This window comes from Cherax quadricarinatus, chromosome 13 (genome assembly GCF_038502225.1).
Source record: "Cherax quadricarinatus isolate ZL_2023a chromosome 13, ASM3850222v1, whole genome shotgun sequence".
In the NCBI taxonomy this organism is placed as follows: Eukaryota; Metazoa; Arthropoda; class Malacostraca; order Decapoda; family Parastacidae; genus Cherax; species Cherax quadricarinatus.
Window position 1 is genome coordinate 6106713 of NC_091304.1, and position 24000 is coordinate 6130712.

Here is a 24000-nt window from a genome sequence, read left to right on the forward strand (position 1 = left end):
GCCAGGCATATACAATCTGGAAGATTGCAGGTGCGCGTACACTTGCAAAACATGCTGGTGATCCTTGCATCTGTGGCTGGACCACAGATGGTCCAGCCACAGATGTTGATGACATATCATGTTGACTCAATAGGCATCGTCTCCGTACCGCTCACACGGAGGACATAAAAGTGAAGAGAGTTCTTGCTTGCTGGAGGATGACAGGATGCCACCTCCTGACTTGTTGCCCAAAAGCTGTGACAGAGGAGCTTTTTGACCTCATGGTAGGTAGATAAGGATGCATTCATTTGCCACAAAAGGCTCTCCAATTCTTCAAATACGCAATGAGATAAATTCCATGTTTCACCAATATTTTTTGAAGGCCTCCTGGTAGTCATTCCTTTCCTTGAGAGGCTTCATTCCACTCAGTTTCCCATGCCCAGTAAACATACAAACTGTATCATAGTCACTGAAGGTATGTAGGCCGATGAGACTAACAGATGGCCTTAGCTACAGATCTTACAAACATGTCAGTGACAACATACCGTACACTGTTTTGCTTTCCACAGTTCAGATACAGAGGGCAGTATCCCTTCTTTTAGAAGCAAACATCTGTGTCTCTAGAAGTGATGACTGTGGATCTGATTCCGTCCTCTGAGGCATTTTGAACAAAGAGAAGAATTCGTGTGTTAGCTTCTTCTTGCATTGTATTGGATCTCATCCCAGTGTTCCTTGGTGATCAGGTAGCACACCTCTCCATAGGGTAAATGCCGTGTCTTGTCCTAGAGCTTCTCTCGCTTCGTAGGCTGCTTCCACTCCGAGTCCAAGATTTTGAGCAGCTTCGTCATGCTCTAAGAATACCTCAGATATTTTTGCCGTTTTAGATTGTTATGCGATGCAGCGATGTTCTTACATTGTGTGCCACTGATGGAATCTCTGTAACATCTCTCAGAAGTTTTTGTTAGATGCATAGATGTCTCTTTGCAGACATCAAACATAACATCAGTCCTGAGACTGTTTAGAGCTAGGAATAAAACTGAATCTACTAGCTGTACAAATGTCTTTCCATCGCCTTCCAGTTTCTGGACCAAGCTCATTCCATCTACGTGCTGCCTCCCGATAGTTTTGGAATAGGATCTTTCCCTGGTCATCCTGAAAAAGTTGTTAAGTGCTCCTCCAAACTCAGCATGCAACCTGCAACGGATATGCTTCTTTACTGAGGTTTTTCACGTGGGTGACGACAAACCCAATCATACCTACATGGAGATCAGTCACAAGCATGACATCAGGATTGACAAACAGTTCTCCTCTGATAATTGCAAGCAGTTCACCGTATGGCTTTCTATTAGCTACACTCATGACGGTAGCAACATCAACACCTTTCGTGCACAGACGACAGTAAGACCTGTGGTAGTGGCCTTCAGAGCTACCAGTTCCCTGCTAACAGTGGCAAGCATTTTCTTCTTAATTTTTCACCACTGTTCTTACCTTAATGCCTGAGTAAAAGCCTCTCAAGTACTTACTTATCTCACAAACGACGTACTTTGTATCATAACCTCTGGATTGATGTGACTCTTAGGTCACTGACATTCTCGAAAACTTCTGATGCGGCTTCATCTGTGGAATTTTCTTTAGCAACAATGTCATCATGCAGCATTTTCTTCGCAAAGATTTTGTGATATCTTCTGTGGCAGGTCACCTGTAGTATCTCCTTGCATCGTAAGCCGAGTATAATATTATAGTCGATGTTTATCACACGTAACCCAATTCTTGCATGCCACCATTAACAGGTTTTAAAGTACGGTAGGTAGTTCATCACCTGTCCGAATGAGAGCACCATTCGGATACAGGGTAACTGTTAGTTTGTGAATGAGATCTGCCAGTCAGGATGAGGAGAAGAGACTCAGAATAAGCCACCTTGCATGTAGAGGCATCCCTGGAGCTTTAGATCCACCTAGGCCTCAGGAAGGTTAGTACCATTCTAGAGTGTCCTCTATTCTGGTTTCTCTTTCTCTCTCTCTCTCTCTCTCTCTCTCTCTCTCTCTCTCTCTCTCTCTCTCTCTTTAGCATTATGGCATTTAACAAACCCACCGTATAAAGTGTAAATATTTGCAAATATGTTTAGTGAAAGGAATATATGGTGAATAAAGAAAACTTACATCTGGTATATACCTTATTCTTCAATCTCTCGTTTGCCGTTTCGACTGCACTGGTGCTGGTATCTTTCACGGCCAGGTACAGCAGATATTTAAAATACTTGTGTTCGCGATACTCTCCAACAGGCAGGTCTTCTGTTCTCTCGGGAGAGATTTCCCAGAGTTTGTGCTTGTTGTGATTGCAAGTTTGAGGTGTGATCTTGAGCTGAACAATGATTTAGGCAATTAATTGCGTGCCTCCACTCGGCTCAACGGCACTTGTCTCTTCAGTTAGATATTAGTGCCCTAGCTTATAAATATTGAATCAAATGAAGGAAATTAAGATCATCTGATTGTATTTGTATTGTGCTAAAAATCATATAAACACTAAAATTTCACTACGATTCATTAATTTAATTATACAATGTAGGTATTCCATTGTATTCACTCCGGCTGTACTGGCAACGTATGTATAATATACTTTTATGTTGATCTGTTGCCTCAGGAAAAACAAAAACTTATCATACTATTGGAATTTTAAACTTAGTTTTGTAGATGAATGGTTCAGAGAACCGACATGTTGATAAATTAGACTCATGTGCAACTCTTGGGTATCTTTATTTGAGGAAACGTTTCGCCACACAGTGGCTTCATCAGTCCATACAAAGGAGAATCTTGAAGAACAGGAGGAGAATGAGGTAATCAGTCCCTCAACCTTGAGTCGATGTGGTCAGTCCATCAATCTTGAATAGAATACGGCATACGTGCTGAAGGGAAGGCTTATAAACCGTTGGCAGGAGAGGTGCAGAAGTCATAGGTGGTGTAACATTTGTTCAATGTTGAAGTAGGTCGTGCCCAAGAATTAGGCAAGCGAAGAATTCCCAAGTATTAAGATCTCAGCACGTATGCCGTATTCTATTCAAGATTGATGGACTGACCACATCGACTCAAGGTTGAGGGACTGATTACCTCATTCTCCTCCTGTTCTTCAAGATTCTCCTTTGTATGGACTGATGAAGCCACTGTGTGGCGAAACGTTTCCTCAATAAAGATACCCAAGAGTTGCATGTGTCTAATTTATCAAACTTAGTTTTACTCTTAGCTAATCATGATTAAAAAGTCTTAGCGAAATGAGAGAGGCTCATGTTGCAGCATCCCATTATTGAATGTCAATAACCTATAAAAATTGACGAAAGAATCTTCCTCTAAAATCTAAAAGAGAAAACCCCGTAAAACACTCTATCATTGAATCGCCATTAAGACATCCTCCACGATCATTTTCTAACGGAAGCAAGACAACCACAGACTGTGCCGCTAGTTGCAAGCGCAACATTGCACGTAACTGTAGTAAAGACAAGGTGTCGTGGGTTAAGACGAAGCTTCTCCTCTGGAAAAGAAATCACCTTTTAAGCGATTTATAATACGGATCCCACAAACTGGTGGTTCCTGGAAGGTTTTCTCTAACTTAACGTGTTACCATTATCTGCCCTCGTCAGTGGTTCCTGAAACGTTGATTTCAGTACGAACTAGAGCCCTTGAAATACTACTCACTATTCACGGTTAAGCTAGGTTACATTAGGTCTTGTTTATGTACATTAAATCAAAATTTCCGTATAATTACTAGACAATATTTAAATAAAAAAGTTAAGGAAGTGTTGCTTACGTCTGGCAGCGTGGGGATGTGTAAGCATCATTTCAAAATAATGTATTTTCCCACGGAGAGTAAAACATTTGGAGGAGGGACTAGGCAAAGTGACTCTCTCTTGCTGAACTTGGTCACATAAATAAACACTGATATCTGAAGTTCCCTCACTACCTCCGTTAATAGCCCCTCCTTCTCTTTCTCTCTCTCTTGCTCCTTTTTTTTTACACAGGGTTTGACAGGTTAGGTGAAGGATCCCTGGCGTTCTTCCCTTAATATCTCTCTCTCTCTCTCTCTCTCTCTCTCTCTCTCTCTGTTTTATCTGTTGTTGTCTTTCTTTTCAACTTTCCCCCTGTAGTCTGTAATTTTCTTACTCTCAGTTTTGGTATCTCTTTTATTGTCTCTAACAATCTTTTCCTCGTAACTCTCTCTCTGTCTCTCTCTCTCCTTCTCTCCTCTCTCTCTCTCTCTCCTTCTCTCCTCTCTCTCTCTCTCTCTCTCTTTCCTTCTCTCCTCTCTCTCTCTCTCTCTCTTTTTACACAGGGTTTGACAAGGTTAAGTTAAGGATCCCTAGCTTTATTGACAAACTATTTACAGGTTAAGGATTCCTAACTTTATTGACAACCTAAGAGTTATTACCTACATCAGCTCATTTGAAAGCATTTTTATTGTTATGAGACATACAAGTAGGGAACAGGATAAAGTTGGAGCCATCTGTGGGCCAGCATTTTCATTTGATCAACTGACTTTATCTCGTTGACATCATTATGCTGTACGAATGTGTTCCATACTCGAGTCATCCTGGGGATAAATGATCTCAGATGAAGTGATGTTCTGGAGAAGGGTACAGCCAGAGTGAAGTTGCTGCTTTCTGCCCGTCTTGTGGTATAGAAACTTGCTTCACGCTGTCCTCGAAATGGATCCAAGTGTGGTACTTTGACAATATTGGCCTTGTACGTAACAATAAGGCCACCCACGTCCCTCCTGTCTTGAAGGCTCTGTTGAAATGACAGATCTATCCAGGATGGGTCCAGGCGAGAGATGAGACGTCTTGCTCTGTTCCCTACTCTGTCAAGCAGATGCGAGATACGGTGATGTGCTGTAAGCTTCCTGGCTGCCGTGTTTGCAAGATTTACAACATGGTTCTTCATGGTCACTCTGGAGTCAAATTTCACCCCAAGGATATCAACTTTTTCCCCCATGTGCCAACACCCTCCCATTTATCCTTACTACTGCGCCGGTATTACTATCATGGTGCCTAGAGACCATCATCATTTGTGTTTTCTCAGGTGCAAATGTTACTTGCCATCTTTTTCCCCAAGCTGATATAGCTCTGAGCTCTCTCTTTCTGTCTCTCTCTCTCTCTCTCTCTCTCTCTCTCTCTCTCTCTCTCTCTCTCTCTCTCTCTCTCTCTCTCTCTCTCTCTCTCTCTCTCTCTCTCCTTTCTATTTCTCTCTCCACATCAAGAATAACATAAAGGTAGCAGAGAGAACTTTTTAGGCTATGCTTTAAAAATTCCTTATAACTGGGTTTGTAAATCTCCAACCCAATTATGTGTATAATTACAAGTTTTCTTTCATGAGAAGTTAAAGAATGGTAGAGGAGAAGGAGGAGAGGGAAGAGGGGAAGCAATATGGGCAGGGAAGAAGAGAAGTGAAGGAGGAATGAAGAGGAAAGAAAAGAAGGAACGAGGAAAAGTGAGGGAGAAACTGGGAGAAAAGTGAGGGAGGAATGGATGAATGGAAGGGAGAGGAAAAAGGTGGTAGTAATCATCACTGTCTCTTCCACATCATCTTCGGCACCTCTTCCACAGCATATTCACGTCTTCTCTTCTACATCATCACCTCTTCCACATCATTTCTTTTGCCTCATCTATATCAACATCTCTTCCACATTATTATCTCTCGCCTTATCTTCTACATTATTATCTCTCGCCTTATATTCCACATCTTGATCTCTTCTACTTCATCTCACCCACATCATCATCTCTTCCACTTCACCTCATCCACATCATCATCTCTTCCATTTCATCTCATCCACATAAGAACATAAGAACATAAGAAAGGAGGAACACTGCAGCAGGTCTGTTGGCCCATACTAGGCAGGTCCTTTACAATTCATCCTACTAACAAACATTTGATCAACCCAATTTTCAATGCCACCCAAGAAACAAGCTCCGATGTGCAAGTCCCTCTCAAATCCATCCCCTCCCACTCATGTACTTATCCAACCTAAATTTGAAACTACCCAAAGTCCTAGCCTCAATAACCCAATTAGGTAGACTGTTCCACTCATCAACTACCCTATTTCCAAACCAATACTTTCCTATGTCCTTTCTAAATCTAAACTTATCTAATTTAAATCCATTACTGCGGGTTCTCTCTTGGAGAGATACCCTCAAGACCTTGTTAATATCCCCTTTATTAATACCTATCTTCCACTTATACACTTCGATCAGGTCTCCCCTCATTCTTCGTCTAACAAGTGAATGTAACTTAAGAGTCTTCAATCTTTCTTCATAAGGAAGATTTCTAATGCTATGTATTAATTTAGTCATCCTACGCTGAATGTTTTCTAAGGAATCTATGTCCATTCTGCAGTATGGAGACCAGAATTGAGCTGCATAATCTAGGTGAGGCCTTACTAATGATGTATAAAGCTGCAGTATGACCTCTGGACTTCTGTTGCTTACACCATTATCTTTTCGACTTATCTCATCCACATCATCATCTCTTGCACATCATCATCTCTTCCACATCATCTCTTGCACATCATCATTATCCCTCCAAGTGTCATCTCCGTTCTGTAACGCAATATTTTCTGGGACCTCAAAGTACGTCATGTCGTGTAATTTCTAAGATAATTGCAACTTCATCATTCTCTCTCTCTCTCTCTCTCTCTCTCTCTCTCTCTCTCTCTCTTGTTTTTTTTACACAGGGTTTGACAAGGTTAGGTTAAGGATCCCTAACTTTATTGATAAGCTATTTACAAGTTAATGATTCCTAACTTTATTAACAAGCTACGAGCTGTTACCTACATCAGCTCATTTGAAAGCATTTTATTGTTATGAAACATACAAGTAGGGAACAACAAGAAGTTGGAGCCATCTGTGGGTCAGCATTTTCATTTGATCAGCTGACTTTATCTCACTGACATCATAATGCTGTACGAATGTGTTCCATATGCTAGTCATCCTGGGGATAAATCATCTCAGATGAAGTGATGTTCTGGAGAAGGGTACAGCCAGAGTGAAGTTGCTGCTTCCTGGCTGCCTTGTTTGCAAGATTTACAACAGGGTTCTTCATGATCAATTTGGAGTCAAATTTCACCTCAAGAATATCAACTTCTTCCCCAGGTACCAACACTCTCCCACTCTCTCTCTGTCTGTCTGTCTCTGTCTCTGTCTGTCTGTCTCTCTCTCTCTCTCTCTCTCTCTCTCTCTCTCTCTCTCTCTCTGTCTCTTTCTTTCTCTCTTTCTCTCTCTTTGTTTTATCTCTTGCTGTCCTTATTTTTTAATGTGCGTCTGTGTTACGTAATTTTGTAACTCCGTTTTTGTATCTCTTTTATTGTCTCTAACATAGTTTTCATCTCCCTCTCTCTGTCTGTCCGTCTCTCTCTCTTTATATCTATCTATCTGTCTATCTATCTATTTATCTATCTATCCGCCTCTATCTTTGTCTAGTACTGTAACCGAACCTTAAGCTTATTGTCACAAAAAAAATTAAGCTGTCGTCTCATATTCTTCCCGTCACAGCATCTCCAGGAGTGTTATATTATAATTTATCTTCTTAAAGTGCTAATTCCATGTGGGTAATTCAGCAGGAGCAGCGGTGACTGGAGAGGTATGGTGATACCCACAGTGTGCCAAATGAAAGCATATAGGCACAGTTCATGAAAACTTCTCGCCACAGGTGGCTTCTACGGGACTGAAGTGGCTCCTTGTAGCTAAACGTTTCCTCAGCAAATGCCTTGAAGTGTGCATATGTCTTTATCTACACGAGCAGCTATGTAGATTCACTCCTTCGATGGGTAATTGTGGTCATATCTTTATCCAAATATGTGTTGTTGGCTCCATGCTGTAAATGTTTTGTGGTTTGTGTTCTATTCGTAATTTTTGACTTGTGCAGGGAATGTCTCTGACCCCTGCAGGAACTATGCTAGTTATCAAAAGGAAAAAAAGGTTTAACAATTAGATGAAAGATTAGTTATTTTCCCTTGTGTTTGTGTATGTGACAAGAATGTATGTTCCTAGTGTGCGTGTGTGTGTACGTTCTGGTAGGGGGGGGCGAGAGGAGGAAGAGCCAGGAGCTACCAGTAAATCACACTGCTAGTAATTACGTTTAGTGGAACTAACAGATGCAAGGTGCTTTCTCTAGCGGACGTAACAAGCGCCGACCCGCGGCTTATTACAGTCTTAACTGGGCAATTACCTCGAGTTTGTTTTGACTGCTGAGAGGGAGTTGTGCGAATGAGGCTGTAGGTCTCTTCTGTGAGTGGCGCCGTATCTCTCCCGAATGAAGAAATTAGAAAACAGTGTAGTGGAATGGAAGATATAATTCCTAGAGTGGAAGAGTGTTGGTGTTTCGTGAAGACCGGACTATTTTCACATCCATCGGAAAACGAGAAACGCATAAGGAAGTCCTACAATGCCTGGTGAATGTGAGTGGTGGGGATAATCGTATTTGGTCCCAGGAAGGGCAGGGTAGCTCCAATTTCTTTGACCAAGATTCCTTAACTAGCTTCAATTCGCCCCCGTGAAGAATGGGGTGGATGGAAGGTGTAGTAGACTTGGGAGGCAGAGTTGAAAGTCGGATGTAAAGAAGTTACAGTGCTGCATCTTGAAAGTCGGATGTGAAGACTAGATACATAAATCTCTGAGGAAGACTCAAACTTAGTCCTTTAAGTAAACAAAGACGGGAAAAATAATTATAACTGATGAGAAGAAACGAGGTGGTAAAGCAACGTAACAAAATTATTACAAAATTTAACTTTTAAAGGATGAAAACATGACAGATTCCTAATAGAATAAAAGTGAAATAAATAAATGAATTAACATTAAAGTGAACTGAAGTTGCAGACAGTCACGTACATGAAGAAATAAAAACCTTAGGCGACTAGGAAGGTGAATACCGAAGCCCTGGTGATATTCTCTGGTCCTTGAAGACAAGAAGATAAATTAGACACATGTGCAGCATCTGGATATTTTTATTTTGTAGACATTTCGCTAACCATTGGCTTTATCAGTACAATATATGAACATAAACGGAATTCTGTAGAAGAGACGGGAATCAGTCCTTCAGCCTAGAAGCAAGTGTTGAACAACGTACTCTTACTGAATCTAAACTACAGGCAGGAAGATGGGCGCTTCTGTGCTGGAGACAGATGAGGTGCAGCAGTTGAAGGTAGTATCACTAGTAGGCGGGACCCACCAGTGGAAGTACAGGTCATGTAGATAATAAAGTAAAAAAAAAGTATACAAGGAATGAAACTGATAACGAAGAGAAAATTCGCCTGATTTAATCCACATGATTTAGGTAAGATACAGGAAGGATTGACTTCACGCCTGGGGAAATTTTAGCATCAGGTTTCAAACAGCCTTGTAAAATGTTGAAATTATATCAAAATGCAGTTTTAAGATAACTAAGAATTTCTTGCCTACGCGTGTAATTTGTTGTATCATACAGGAAGTTTCTCAGGTAATATAAAAGCTCTCACTTGCTGTAAACTTCTTTACTGTGATACACACTCTCTCTGGTCTACTGTGACTGCATTACGACTACTCTTCGACATCTCACTGTACCAGTGAAAACGAGATAATATGCCTGGAGCATACCTGGAGCATACTGGAGTATACCTGGAGTATACCTGGAGAGGGTTTTGGAGATCAGCGTCTTCGCGGCAGGGTCTGTGACCAGGACTCACGGTGGATGAGAGCCTGATCAACCAGGCTGTTACTGCTGGCCGCACGCAAACCGACGTACGAACCACAGACCGGCTGGTCAGGTACTGACTTTAGGTGCCTGTCCAGCGCTGGGAGGCAGCTGAGCAGTCTTGGGCCCATGACACTTATTGTGTTGTCTCTTAGCGTACTCGTGGTGCCTCTACTTTTCATTGGGAATGTTGCATCTCCTACCCAGTCTTTTGCTCTCGTAGGGAGTGATCTTAATGTGCAAATTTGGTACTAATCGCTGTTGGATTTTCCAAGTTTATATTATCATGTATCTGTCTCGCCTGGTTTCCAGAGAGTACAAGTCAAGGAACTTCATAAATAACAAAAAAAGGCACAATACCGTGACTGAAACGATACACAAATAACCCGCACATAAAAGAGAGAAGCTTACGACGACGTTTCGGTCCGACTCGGACCATTTACAAAGTCACACTAACCAGAAGTGGAGCAGGACGGCTATATATAGGCAGGAAGAGGTAGTGGTGGTGGTAGTAGTAGTAGTAGTACTACTACTACTAGTTCATTTGCGTTACTTATATCACAAAACCTAGTAGTAGTAGTACTACTACTACTACTACCACCACTACCTCTTCCTGCCTATATATAGCCGTCCTGCTCCACTTCTGGTTAGTGTGACTTTGTAAATGGTCCAAGTCGGACTGAAACGTCGTCGTAAGCTTCTCTCTTTTATGTGCGGGTTATTTGTGTATCAAGAAACTTCAACCATTCCCAGTAATTTAGGTGTTTTATCGTACTTATGTGTGCCGTGAAAATTACCGGTACGTTCTCCATGTCAACAATTTCACCTGCCGTGAAAGGCACCGTTAGTGTACAGCAATATTCCAGCCTAGAGAGAACAAGCGATTTGAAGAGAATCATCATGGGCTTGGCATCCCTAGTTTTTCAAGATGTGGCAGATACATTGTTGTGATCTTTGAAAGTGAAATCCCCCTCCATTATCACTCCCAGATCCTTCTCACTAGTGCCTTCGTCAAGATAAATCACCTCATAGATTATTCTCGTATGATGTCCCCATCAGTGGTGCCGTGGTTCCTGTAGCTTTGGCCCGGAAAGAAGCAAATATTGGCGTATGCAACTTAGAATTATGATAAACATATACCACACCTGCGAGTGTGGTATATGATGGTATCATTGCGGGCCATTTTCCTGTGCCTGACTTAATACCGGCTAATGGTATTCTTCATTTGCGTTACTTATATCACAAAACCTAGGCAAGGTGAACTCCTTATTTTACATAAGCTTTAATCTTTGTATGTATATATATATATATATATATATATATATATATATATATATATATATATATATATATATATATATATGTATTGTGTGTGTGTGTGTTCATTTATTCATCAGGGATTTGCCGGTACTTCCGGCCCGGGTCTTCTCCAGATGGTGACCCGGCGGTGCTTTATCAACACATCGGCCGTCTCCCGCCAAGGCAGGGTGGCCCAAAAACGAAAAACTTTCACCATCATTCACTCAAGTCCTGGAGATGGGAAACGTTAAAGTGTAATGAACAGTTTTATATTTGAGTTAACCCATAGGAGACAGACATCAGAACTTTGAGCTCTTTCTCGATCTCCATTTGAGATCCTTTTCAGCAGACAGAAATAAAGTGAGAACATGCATTTATACGAGTACATAGATATATGTACCTGAGTAGGTGAGGTCATTTATGAGAGTTTAAGGTGACAGGTGCTGAGGAGAATGCGAGGTGCTTTATATTGGTTGTAAAGTAAAAGGACACAAGTGCAACTAATGTGTTATTTTATTGTGGCAACGTTTCGCTCTCCAGGAGCTTTGTCAAGCCGTTACAAACAATACATGGACACAGAGGGTATTGTTTGTTAAGGCTTGATAAAGCTCCTGGAGAGCGAAACGTTGCCACAATAAAATGTCATATTAGTTGCACCGGTGACCTTTTACATTATATATTGTCAGTAATTCTACCAACATATATGTACTGATGCAGGTTAAAGATGATGTACTTAGTAGTAACTGAGGATGGTGAGAAGTACTCTCTAGGGATCTATTTTGAAACCCTGTTTGGCCTCATCTGTCCCTGGGAAACATAGATGGTCCGAAACGTCGTCGTATGCTCCTCTCTCTTATTGATTTTTGTGTCTAGTTTATTTTGCACCACATATGTGCGGGTTATTTGTGTATTGTTCCAGTCACGGTACCGTGCCTTTAAATTCTTTATAAAAAGTCTTAGTAGTCGCATCTACATTTATATGCCGATGCAGCTTCAAAATAATAAACGATATAAAAAACAGCATTCATTATCTACATTGCTAATAATATTCCCATAAAACACCTCCCCTTCTACCAGCACAGGAAAATTTCTTAGCACCTCATCCTTAACTCAGCTCAAGCACCTCACATTCTGGGGAAAGAGGCTGTAAAAGCGACAAGCTGATAAAAAGGACACTATGGGAGAATGGTGTGAGGCAGTGTAATGGTGTGCAACACGGGCGTTGTTGATCTTGCTGGTGCGGCAAGCGTACCCGTGTTCGTATTCCCGTCTGGAGAAATCCCTGGCGGTCTCACCCACGTAAATTTTATTACAACTTCTACAAGGGATATTGTAGATACTTTATTTGCAACTGCTACAAGAGATGATGTAGATACCTTATTACAACTGGTACAAGGGATGATAAAGACTCTCAAAGATTTAATTATTCTCTGAACTTTCCTTCTTCACATTCGTCTAGGCTCTCTGAGGTTTAAACGTCCGGGCGTGAAGAAACCGAAACGTCTTGGGACGAAAGGTTTAAACCTCTGGATGCAACGTATCCTTCTTGTGTGAAATTTATTCTTTTTTATTATAAAGCATTTATTTATTGTCAGTTGCTTACTTAGTCCCTGCAAAATTACCGACTTCGTTGTATGTATTTTCTTAGTTTGCAGTGAAAGGGTAAACTTAATTTTTTTTGCAATTTCCATTGTTGTTGTTATTATTGTTATTATTATTATTGTACTTATTAATATTCTTATTCTTATTAGCATTATTATTATTATTTTATTATAGAAGCGTTAACGGTATTAGCATTAGTACTACTGACATTGTGTTATTATTACTGTTATCGTGGTTTTTTTCTTATTAGTGTTATTGATAACTTTATTAAAAGTAGCAGCAACATTGTTGGTAATAGTAGTAGTGTCATAGGTATTATTATTATTATTATTATTATTATTATTATTATTATCCGAGAGTGGGCACCGAGAACCTTGAGAGGCAAAACAACGAACACATTGCGATGAACCTCACTTGACTGAATCTTCTGCATAGTCGCCTAACCTAGGTACCACTTTAAGTTATCTTGCTATTCAAGCTGGAAACATTATCGATCAAGGCAGATCTAAGTATCCTCCTTGTAAGCGATGGCTCCATCCTCCCTGTGATACCGCTGATCATTTTCCTGTTCCAGTTTATATAAACAATGTTCCTTGCTCCTTTGAGGTCTTCTCCTAGACAACACACTCCCTGGATGCACTGGTTGATTGTCATACAGAGAGACTAATATCTCTGTTCGAAGAAGGCTCCTTGAAGTTGGCAGAACTGCCAGAAAGCCTATAAAGAAACAAATATTGACTGTTGCTATGAAAAAAAAACGGCTGTGGTGGGTACTCGATCATAAGTGATAGACGACAGATGAATGGAGAGGTTATATTTTCTGATAAGGTGCATTTTGAAGTACGTGAGTACAGATGAAACGGGAAAAAGACGAACCTCTTCGGATTGGACACATTCAACAAGCGCCAGAACACCCACATAAGAAGATGTTTTGGAGTAGTTTTATTGCTTAGGGCCCTGGACAGCTTGTTATTTTTGATGGAACGATTGACAGTGAGGAATACAAGGTAATTCTGGAAACTCATATGCTTCCCATTGTGGATAAAGAGTTTCCTGGTGGAGAAGGCATTTTCCAGCAGGATATTGTTCCATTTCACACATTCACGAAAATGCTGACATTCTTCGAAGAGAGTGGGCTGGAAACTCTTCCGACTTCAACTCTACTAAGAATCAAACTCAGCATCGCGAAACGGAATTGTTCAACTGTGGAGAAGCTAATTGCTGCTGTTATTAGGACCTGATACCACGACGAAGAACTTGCTAAAATGTGTTCAACATTGGTCGATTCTATGCCAAAGCGTGTAGCGTGTAGTCATATCTATTATTAAATCAATTAATCAATTATCTGTCATATCATTGCGAATTCCTTGCATTGTTAAAATCTCTAGTAAGGCTGATGCATGCAAGGGATGAGATGAAAAGCTATAAGCCTTCTCCCTGAAAGCTGGCTGCCTTGGATCAAAACGTCTAGCTCAAGCTGGACGCCAAGGTATTGGTCCAGTGTGGTGAGATTTGTATAGCAATGCTTACCTTCAGCCAGAGATCAGTGTTTATGTATATATATATATATATATATATATATATATTTATATATATATATATATATATATATATATATATATATATATATATATATATATATATATATATATATATATATATATATATATTTATATATATATATATATATATATATATATATATATATATATATATATATATATATTTATATATATATATATATATATATATATATATATATATATATATATTATGTATGTTATTTCCATAATATCATAATGAACATATGACAAGGCAGTTCTAGGTCTGTCTTATATTTTCAAACAATTATGTTCTTCATGTGAGTTCTCTGATGCTCGTGAAGGCGCTTAATTCAAGGAAATAACATAAGAAAGAAGTACTGCAGCAATCCTACTGGCCCGTGGTAGGCACGTCTAACTCATACCGAAGCATACTCATTCATAATGTTGTTTAACATATTATTAAAGCTACACAGTTTTAGCTCCAGTGACACTACTCGGGAGTTTGTTCTACTCATTCACAATTTTATTACAAAGCCAATGCTTTCCTATATTCTTTCTAAATCTAAACTTTCCCAACTCGATCCCATTGCTGCGACTCCTGTCCTGTTTGGATATTTTTTACGTTTTATTTGGATCCCTCTTTATTGATCTATAACTCACTATGATAACACGAACGTAGATAAGTATGTTTATGGAGCAACTTGCAATGTGAACAGACTGACTGATGTTGTAGTGGCCAGGCTTAGGCTTGGTTACAAGTACTGACTGATGATGTTGTAGTGGCCAGGCTTAGGCTTGGTTTTACAAGTACTGGCAGTTTGGGAGACACACAGATGATGATCAAACTAAATTATGTGATCAGGCATATGGTCACTGTCTTGAAACTATGTGCGTAATTGTCCACCTATTGAAGAATACAGAGATAGACAGTATAATAACCTATGTGACATGTCAAGATATCTTATTAATGAAATAAGATATCAGATATACTAAGCAAATTTCCTAAATTTGCCAGTAACAGATAAGAGAGCTGTAGATATAAATTAAAATATACACCTGTTAACCCTTTTGGGGCCTAGTTCCTAGGCCTTTTGTGTATCCAAATGCTCTTGCGCTACCTCCCACAAGATGGATATGGGGTGCACAGTAAACTAGCCACTTCGGCGGCAAAATCTATCTAAAATCTTTTTCCAGCTTTTCATTTATACACCACAATCATATCTTCCCTTTTCAGAGAGTGCAGATTCAGTACCCTCAGTCTATCCTAATAGGTATGATTTCTAATATATTGGATCAATTTGGTCATCCATCTCTATACGTTTTCCAGCTCGTTTATGTCCATTCTGTAATACGGTGACCAGAACTGCGCAGCTTAATCTAGACGAGGCCTAACCAACGATATACAGAGCTGAAGTAAAGCCTGAAAATTCCATCTGTTTACAGAGCTGCTCTCCTCTTTCTTCGATCAAACGTCATTACTTCCCATTCCCCAGGTGGCTGTATGACCCCCTACAGGTATAACTTTCCTCCGTGCAAAAAATAATAAGCAACCATAACTAATTTTACATTCACGGAAGAGCACTAAATCCGCCGTATCATATATGAGGTAATGAGGTCTAACCCGAGGAAAGGAAGGCTACTTTCACTTTTAAAAGATTGAGGAGGAGGAGGATGAGGAAGATGGATAAAGGAAGATAATTAGAAATAGAAGAGGGAGAAAGAAGGTAATAAAGAAGGGCTAAATAAAACTCAGGCGAACAAACCGTCTTTATTTTATCACTCACACATCATGTTGCAATAAGTAAGCGTTTTTTTTTTATTTTCGTCGTACCCAAAGAAACAAGACCCAAACACGAAGCACACACATAGTCCTCTCCCGCTCCTCTACGGGAGGGGGGAAGGGGGGTGGGGGCTCCACCACCCCTACATGTGCTCCTGCTTGAAGGGTAGGGGGGGAATATATATGTATATGTATGTATGTGTGTACGTATGTATACAGGTTAGTACATATACATATACATATACATATGCAAGTAGGTGGTAACGCTCTGGTTGGTTGTCCTCAGCCCCACTACATGTTGCTTAAAAATCATTGATGGAGTTTCCCCTAAGATTACTTTTCTTTTTTTTTTATGTGTGTGTTTTAGTTTTTCCAAAAAATGCTGTTCTTCTAGATGTTCTTACCCGGCCCATCTGGCGGCGGAAATTAACCACGAGTGGAGGCATAAGCTGGGAGAGTCCTCCATATTTAGTACATTTTAGGACCATTCTAAAGTTTATAACCAACTATAAAAAACCAATATAATAAATTTGAATGTTAACTGAAGCATGGCAGATTTGTGGGTGAAAGCTATATTATTTCGTAAATATAGAATATGAGAGGGATAGTGTCTCTCCTTGTGGTAAGCCGCAACCAACCTCTCAGAAAGGGCTCATGTTTCCGTAAGGGGGCCACCTGAACGGCGCGCGACTGGCTAACTAAATTCCTCAACTTAGGCAGGACCTCACCAGGGCGGCACGTGAGTGGTGAGCCAGATGGGCGGGGCTCCGGAAGAACAGCCAATGACGGGCGGGGGGAGGGAAAAGGGGAGGAGGGGCATAGGCAGTGTATTTAAGGAGTTGGTGATATGGAGGGGGCGGGTCGTAGTGATGAGAGAACTCCAAAAGAGGATTGAGGAACTATAAAAATCTTTGATAATAACTGGATGACAATTTGTGATTTTGATGATCTAAGTAATGTAATGGATGTACGAAGACTACAAGTGACATAACATAATAAAAAGTAGATCTCAGGGGATATAAGGATGCCCACTTTGCAGTCTTGCTAAAACACAAGCCACAATTGCACTTCTCCCTTTCAGGTGACTTCTCGACCCTAAGCTCCTTGATAGTAGCGTAAGCTTCGATGAAGTCAAAGAGGGTAGATGATTAATGGGTTTTATTAAAAGTGGTATAAGCGAGAGGAGTGGAGAAATCAGAATATAAGGAGATCTCCCAACACGCAGACGTTGCAGTGTATAAGGAAAGGGAGTGAGGAAAATCGGGGAAAGGAAGAGGATAACTGGGGGGAGGTGGATGGGAATGGGGCGCCGGGGGAGTTTACCTGGAGAGAGTTCCGGGGGTCAACGCCCCCGCGGCCCGGTCTGAGACCAGGCCAGGGGGGGTGTAATATGTCTGCAGAAAATCACAAATCACGGTGAATATTAACCAGAGAGATTTTGATTCGTGGACTAAACGGATCGTTTGTAGGGATACGAACTGGTGACCACACAGCACCGTATTTATCACAAGTATCGAAAAATAGCCAACAGTACAACTATCAGAAACAATGAAAGAAGAAGTGTTTTAGGACTTTGAGTGAGCACGTTGTATGAAAATATCTATTTCGTATCTGGACTAACAGTATAGAATTTCTCTACTACAGAAATCTAGTATAAATGCAATATTTACACTGACTAAAACATCATTGCTCACTGAATCTATTTTTTCTATTTTTTTTTTTTTGGTTGATCATCACTGAAGCACTTGTCTTTGACCCTCTTTGAGGGTTTCCGGCGTGACATTTCAGCTATGTCACACACACACACACACACACACACACACACACACACACACACACACACACACACACACACACACACACACACACACACACACTCACACACACTCACACACACATACACACACAAACACACACGTTTAGGTTTGGGTGAGTTTGTGAAGGGTGGGCAACAGAGGTGTATTATGGAGATACCAAGAAATTGGTTCACAGCTACTAGAAAACTTTTCTTAAGCACAAACGTCCATTGTAAAATAGGTTGTGATGATTGGTACAAAGGTGAGGTGGTGGTGGTGGTTGTGGTGGTGGGGGTGATGGTGGTAGTGGAGGTAGTGGTGGTAGTTGAGGGGAAGAGGGAGAAAGGGAGGTTACTGCTGGTAGTTATAGAAGTGATTATGAGGGGGGGGGGGAAGTGTTTGGGGGTAGTGATCATGACGGTACTAGACGTAGTAGTGGCGGTGGAGGTGGTGATAGTGGTGGTGGTGGTGGTAGTGGTGGTGGAGGTGGTGAGTGCTGCTGCCGGATCATAGGTACTCCACAATATCACACTTGATAGTAATGTTGGGGCAGGAGGACATGGTGAAGTCCCTGGCGTGGCCGTGATAGCCACGTTGCCTCTCGCTCAGCAGTTTCTGGAAGATGGGCAGTATCGACGTGTCGTGATCCAGCGCGTTGTCCGACGCGTTCTTCCTTGCAGCGGCGATGGCTGCGGCGACGGAAGTGGTCGTTGCGTGTCGCGCGTGGTGCGAACGACCTCGTAGTGAATGCGTACTGAAGCCAACCAGAGAGGAGGTATCGTAGGAGTTGTCATATGATGGGGTTCTCACTGGAGGCAGCCTCGCTCTGTTGCCTCTTAGTTGCTGCTGTTGCAGGAGCTGCTCTTGCTGCTTTGCCTGCTGCTGCAGCATCAGCAGGTGCTGCTGCCCTGGTCCGTCTGAGTCATCGTCGTCGAAGTTATAATAGGGCTCACTGATGGTGCGGTGAAGGCTGTTCGGCTCTGTGGCAAATACAAGCAAGTACAAGGTATTATTAGTCAGTAACTCGTAGATACTTTACCATGAGTACCCATTATTACAGTATTATCTACAACAACTACTACCCCTATTACTACTTCTGCTGCTGCTACTAATACTATGTGCTACAGCTGCTGCTGCTGCTGCTACTGTTGCTACTACTGCTACCACAACTACTGCTTTTACTTAACCATTATCGGGTAGTTTTCAAGTCCAGTTTTTGGGACATTTGTGATTTGCTTAACCTACTTTGATGTTTGTGTTTTATGCATGCTGTTCTGTACTCAACCATTTTCCCACCTACCCATCTCGCTCCATACCCAACAAAAACTGAATGGGTCAACGGAAAGAGCTTGAGAATAATGCAGTAGATGGATAGGAAACCAGTATAGGAACCGTGTCAACTAAGGCCTTATTAGATATTTAAATAAGCTAGAAATGCATAGATACATAAGTAAGGAAGGAGGAGGAAAGAAACTTAAAAGAAGAATTAGTGAACAAGTGTAAGGCGAAACCAACTTTGTTTAGTTGCCGATGAACACTAGATGTCAAAGATAAAATATAAAAATGTTGACAATCACGGAATCAAAGTAAAATCAGAGTAAAATTATAAATTAAAACACATTTCGGAGTTTGTTTACTGAGTAGAATACAGTGGATGTCGCAGACTTTAACCACAGTTGAAATTAAAGATATGACGATACTCGACTGGGAGAGAAAAGAAACTACTCTTGAATTTGCAAATAATCCAGACTTCCAAAAGGAAACTTAAGGCCATGTTTATTAAGTAGCATGAGTAGCTAGGTGAGGACGTGTGATGGAGGATGGTGGAGTAGCTAGGTGAGGACGTGTGATGGAGGATGGTGGAGTAGCTAGGTGAGGACGTGTGATGGAGGATGGTGGAGTAGCTAGGTGACGACGTGTGATGGAGGATGGTGGAGTAGCTAGGTGAGGACGTGTGATGGAGGATGGTGGAGTAGCTAGGTGAGGACGTGTGATGGAGGATGGTGGAGTAGCTAGGTGAGGACGTGTGATGGAGGATGGTGGAGTAGCTAGGTGAGGACGTGTGATGGAGGATGGTGGAGTAGCTAGGTGAGGACGTGTGATGGAGGATGGTGGAGTAGCTAGGTGAGGACGTGTGATGGAGGATGGTGGAGTAGCTAGGTGAGGACGTGTGATGGAGGATGGTGGAGTAGCTAGGTGAGGACGTGTGATGGATGATGGTGGAGTAGCTAGGTGAGGACGTGTGATGGAGGATGGTGGAGTAGCTAGGTGAGGACGTGTGATGGAGGATGGTGGAGTAGCTAGGTGAGGACGTGTGATGGATGATGGTGGAGTAGCTAGGTGAGGACGTGTGATGGAGGATGGTGGAGTAGCTAGGTGAGGACGTGTGATGGAGGATGGTGGAGTAGCTAGGTGAGGACGTGTGATGGATGATGGTGGAGTAGCTAGGTGAGGACGTGTGATGGATGATGTGATGGAGGATGGAGTATCTAGGTGAGGACGTGTGATGGATGATGGTGGAGTAGCTAGGTGAGGACGTGTGATGGAGGATGGTGGAGTAGCTAGGTGAGGACGTGTGATGGAGGATGGTGGAGTAGCTAGGTGAGGACGTGTGATGGAGGATGGTGGAGTAGCTAGGTGAGGACGTGTGATGGAGGATGGTGGAGTAGCTAGGTGAGGACGTGTGATGGATGATGGTGGAGTAGCTAGGTGAGGGACGTGTGATGGATGATGGTCGAGTAGCTATGTGAGGACGTGTGATGGAGGATGGTGGAGTAGCTAGGTGAGGACGTGTGATGGAGGATGGTGGAGTAGCTAGGTGAGGACGTGTGATGGAGGATGGTGGAGTAGCTAGGTGAGGACGTGTGATGGATGATGGTGGAGTAGCTAGGTGAGGGCGTGTGATGGAGGATGGTGGAGTAGCTAGGTGAGGACGTGTGATGGAGGACGGTGGAGTAGCTAGGTGAGGACGTGTGATGGAGGATGGTGGAGTAGCTAGGTGAGGACGTGTGATGGAGGATGGTGGAGTAGCTAGGTGAGGGCGTGTGATGGAGGATGGTGGAGTAGCTAGGTGAGGGCGTGTGATGGATGATGGTGGAGTAGCTAGGTGAGGACGTGTGATGGATGATGGTGGAGTAGCTAGGTGAGGACGTGTGATGGAGGATGGTGGAGTAGCTAGGTGAGGACGTGTGATGGAGGATAGTGGAGTAGCTAGGTGAGGACGTGTGATGGAGGATGGTGGAGTAGCTAAGTGAGTGATGGACGTGTGATGGAGGATAGTGGTGGAGTAGCTAGGTGAGGACGTGTGATGGAGGATGGTGGAGTAGCTAGGTGAGGACGTGTGATGGAGGATAGTGGAGTAGCTAGGTGAGGACGTGTGATGGAGGATGGTGGAGTAGCTAGGTGAGGACGTGTGATGGAGGATAGTGGAGTAGCTAGGTGAGGACGTGTGATGGAGGATGGTGGAGTAGCTAGGTGAGGACGTGTGATGGAGGATAGTGGAGTAGCTAGGTGAGGACGTGTGATGGAGGATGGTGGAGTAGCTAGGTGAGGACGTGTGATGGAGGATAGTGGAGTAGCTAGGTGAGGACGTGTGATGGAGGATGGTGGAGTAGCTAGGTGAGGACGTGTGATGGAGGATGGTGGAGTAGCTAGGTGAGGACGTGTGATGGAGGATGGTGGAGTAGCTAGGTGAGGACGTGTGATGGAGGATGGTGGAGTAGCTAGGTGAGGACGTGTGATGGAGGATGGTGGAGTAGCTAGGTGAGGACGTGTGATGGAGGATGGTGGAGTAGCTAGGTGAGGACGTGTGATGGAGGATGGTGGAGTAGCTAGGTGAGGGCGTGTGATGGAGGATGGTGGAGTAGCTAGGTGAGGACGTGTGATGGAGGATGGTGGAGTAGCTAGGTGAGGACGTGTGATGGAGGATGGTGGAGTAGCTAGGTGAGGACGTGTGATGGAGGATGGTGGAGTAGCTAGGTGAGGACGTGTGATGGAGGATGGTGGAGTAGCTAGGTGAGGACGTGTGATGGAGGATGGTGGAGTAGCTAGGTGAGGACGTGTGATGGAGGATGGTGGAGTAGCTAGGTGAGGACGTGTGATGGAGGATGGTGGAGTAGCTAGGTGAGGACGTGTGATGGAGGATGGTGGAGTAGCTAGGTGAGGACGTGTGATGGAGGATAGTGGAGTAGCTAGGTGAGGACGTGTGATGGAGGATGGTGGAGTAGCTAGGTGAGGACGTGTGATGGAGGATGGTGGAGTAGCTAGGTGAGGACGTGTGATGGAGGATGGTGGAGTAGCTAGGTGAGGACGTGTGATGGAGGATGGTGGAGTAGCTAGGTGAGGACGTGTGATGGAGGATGGTGGAGTAGCTAGGTGAGGACGTGTGATGGAGGATAGTGGAGTAGCTAGGTGAGGACGTGTGATGGAGGATGGTGGAGTAGCTAGGTGAGGACGTGTGATGGAGGATGGTGGAGTAGCTAGGTGAGGACGTGTGATGGAGGATGGTGGAGTAGCTAGGTGAGGACGTGTGATGGAGGATGGTGGAGTAGCTAGGTGAGGACGTGTGATGGAGGATGGTGGAGTAGCTAGGTGAGGACGTGTGATGGAGGATGGTGGAGTAGCTAGGTGAGGACGTGTGATGGAGGATGGTGGAGTAGCTAGAGTGGTGGAGTAGCTAGGTGAGGGACGTGTGATGGAGGATGGTGGAGTAGCTAGGTGAGGACGTGTGATGGAGGATGGTGGAGTAGCTAGGTGAGGGCGTGTGATGGATGATGGTGGAGTAGCTAGGTGAGGGCGTGTGATGGAGGATATTGGAGTAGCTAGGTGAGGACGTGTGATGGAGGATGGTGGAGTAGCTAGGTGAGGACGTGTGATGGAGGATGGTGGAGTAGCTAGGTGAGGGACGTGTGATGGAGGATGGTGGAGTAGCTAGGTGAGGGACGTGTGATGGAGGATGGTGGAGTAGCTAGGTGAGGGCGTGTGATGGAGGATGGTGGAGTAGCTAGGTGAGGGCGTGTGATGGAGGATGGTGGAGTAGCTAGGTGAGGGCGTGTGATGGAGGATGGTGGTGTAGCTAGGTGAGGGCGTGTGATGGAGGATGGTGGAGTATCTAGGTGAGGGACGTGTGATGAAGGATGGTGGAGTAGCTAGGTGAGGGCGTGTGATGGAGGATGGTGGAGTAGCTAGGTGAGGGCGTGTGATGGAGGATGGTGGAGTAGCTAGGTGAGGGACGTGTGATGGAGGATGGTGGAGTAGCTAGGTGAGGGCGTGTGATGGAGGATGGTGGAGTAGCTAGGTGAGGGACGTGTGATGGAGGATGGTGGAGTAGCTAGGTGAGGGACGTGTGATGGAGGATGGTGGAGTAGCTAGGTGAGGACGTGTGATGGAGGATGGTGGAGTAGCTAGGTGAGGACGTGTGATGGAGGATGGTGGAGTAGCTAGGTGAGGGACGTGTGATGGAGGATGTTGGAGTACCTAGATGAGGACGTGTGATGGAGAATGGTGGAGTAGCTAGGTGAGGGCGTGTGATGGAGGATGGTGGAGTAGCTAGGTGAGGGACGTGTGATGGAGGATGGTGGAGTAGCTAGGTGAGGACGTGTGATGGAGGATGGTGGAGTAGCTAGGTGAGGACGTGTGATGGAGGATGGTGGAGTAGCTAGGTGAGGGACGTGTGATGGAGGATGGTGGAGTAGCTAGGTGAGGACGTGTGATGGAGGATGGTGGAGTAGCTAGGTGAGGGCGTGTGATGGAGGATGGTGGAGTAGCTAGGTGAGGACGTGTGATGGAGGATGGTGGAGTAGCTAGGTGAGGGCGTGTGATGGAGGATGGTGGAGTAGCTAGGTGAGGGACGTATGATGGAGGATGGTGGAGTAGCTAGGTGAGAGACGTGTGATGGAGGATGGTGGAGTAGCTAGGTGAGAGACGTGTGATGGAGGATGGTGGAGTAGCTAGGTGAGGGACGTGTGATGGAGGATGGTGGAGTAGCTAGGTGAGGGCGTGTGATGGAGGATGGTGGAGTAGCTAGGTGAGGATGTGTGATGGAGGATGGTGGAGTAGCTAGGTGAGGGATGTGTGATGGAGGATGGTGGAGTAGCTAGGTGAGGACGTGTGATGGAGGATGGTGGAGTAGCTAGGTGAGGGCGTGTGATGGAGGATGGTGGAGTAGCTAGGTGAGGACGTGTGATGGAGGATGGTGGAGTAGCTAGGTGAGGGACGTGTGATGGAGGATGGTGGAGCAGCTAGGTGAGGTGTTGGGGTCTAAAATTAACAAAGAAGGCTTCCTAACCCCACCA

General features: G+C 43.6%; 1 protein-coding gene across 7 annotated transcripts in view; it reads right to left on the reverse strand.

Annotated features, from left to right (window-relative positions):
* Window positions 1–17717: 17717 nt before the first annotated feature.
* LOC128688501 (uncharacterized) overlaps window positions 17718–24000 on the reverse strand; it is a 784466-nt gene continuing 778183 nt past the window's right edge. For all 7 annotated transcript variants that reach the window (XM_070084425.1, XM_070084432.1, XM_070084431.1 and 4 more), the window contains one exon: window positions 17718–18687. In XM_070084425.1, the coding sequence (XP_069940526.1) occupies window positions 18215–18687 (473 nt within the window). In that variant the 3' untranslated portion in view covers window positions 17718–18214. The remainder of the gene's footprint in view (window positions 18688–24000) is intronic.